Source organism: Octopus sinensis, linkage group LG27 (assembly GCF_006345805.1).
Source record: "Octopus sinensis linkage group LG27, ASM634580v1, whole genome shotgun sequence".
Lineage (NCBI taxonomy): Eukaryota > Metazoa > Mollusca > Cephalopoda > Octopoda > Octopodidae > Octopus > Octopus sinensis.
In genome coordinates this window covers 8,620,003-8,620,381 of record NC_043023.1, presented here as the reverse complement: position 1 = coordinate 8,620,381, position 379 = coordinate 8,620,003, and the positions used below count along the sequence as shown (strand labels likewise).

The 379-nt window shown below is 27.7% G+C and overlaps 1 protein-coding gene across 1 annotated transcript in view; it reads left to right on the top strand.

The window, feature by feature from the left end:
* Nucleotides 1-119, top strand: part of LOC115225510 (adhesion G-protein coupled receptor G6-like) — a 223,454-nt gene extending 223,335 nt beyond the window's left edge. Inside the window, exon 13 of the mRNA XM_036513859.1 lies at nucleotides 64-119. Within this exon, the coding sequence (XP_036369752.1) occupies nucleotides 64-119 (56 nt within the window). The remainder of the gene's footprint in view (nucleotides 1-63) is intronic.
* Nucleotides 120-379: the final 260 nt, after the last annotated feature.

The window sequence follows — 379 nt, the reverse complement described above, 5'->3', positions numbered from 1 at the left end:
TGCCAAGAATTATTTGTGTTTAAAAATCAATATTTTATATAATTGTTCTCATTATGTTTCTAGGTCCAGCACCAGTAATGAAAAAGGAGATAAAACAGCAGAAACGGACTTATAAATGAAAATCAAGAAAATATCTTCAAGATTATATTTTGCGTCAAAAATCTAAATGTTCTTATTAAGCATTTCTCCATTTAACTTAGCTTTATTTTTACCTCTCAATACAACACTATGTAATTAAGAGACTGTATAATCCGCAATAATATAATTTTCAACATGCTTACTTGTATGACTATGCAGATCTTGCTTGATTTCAAAGGCAGTAACTATACTCTAGCGGCCAATTTCATATTTACTATTTTACATTCTCAATATAATCTAT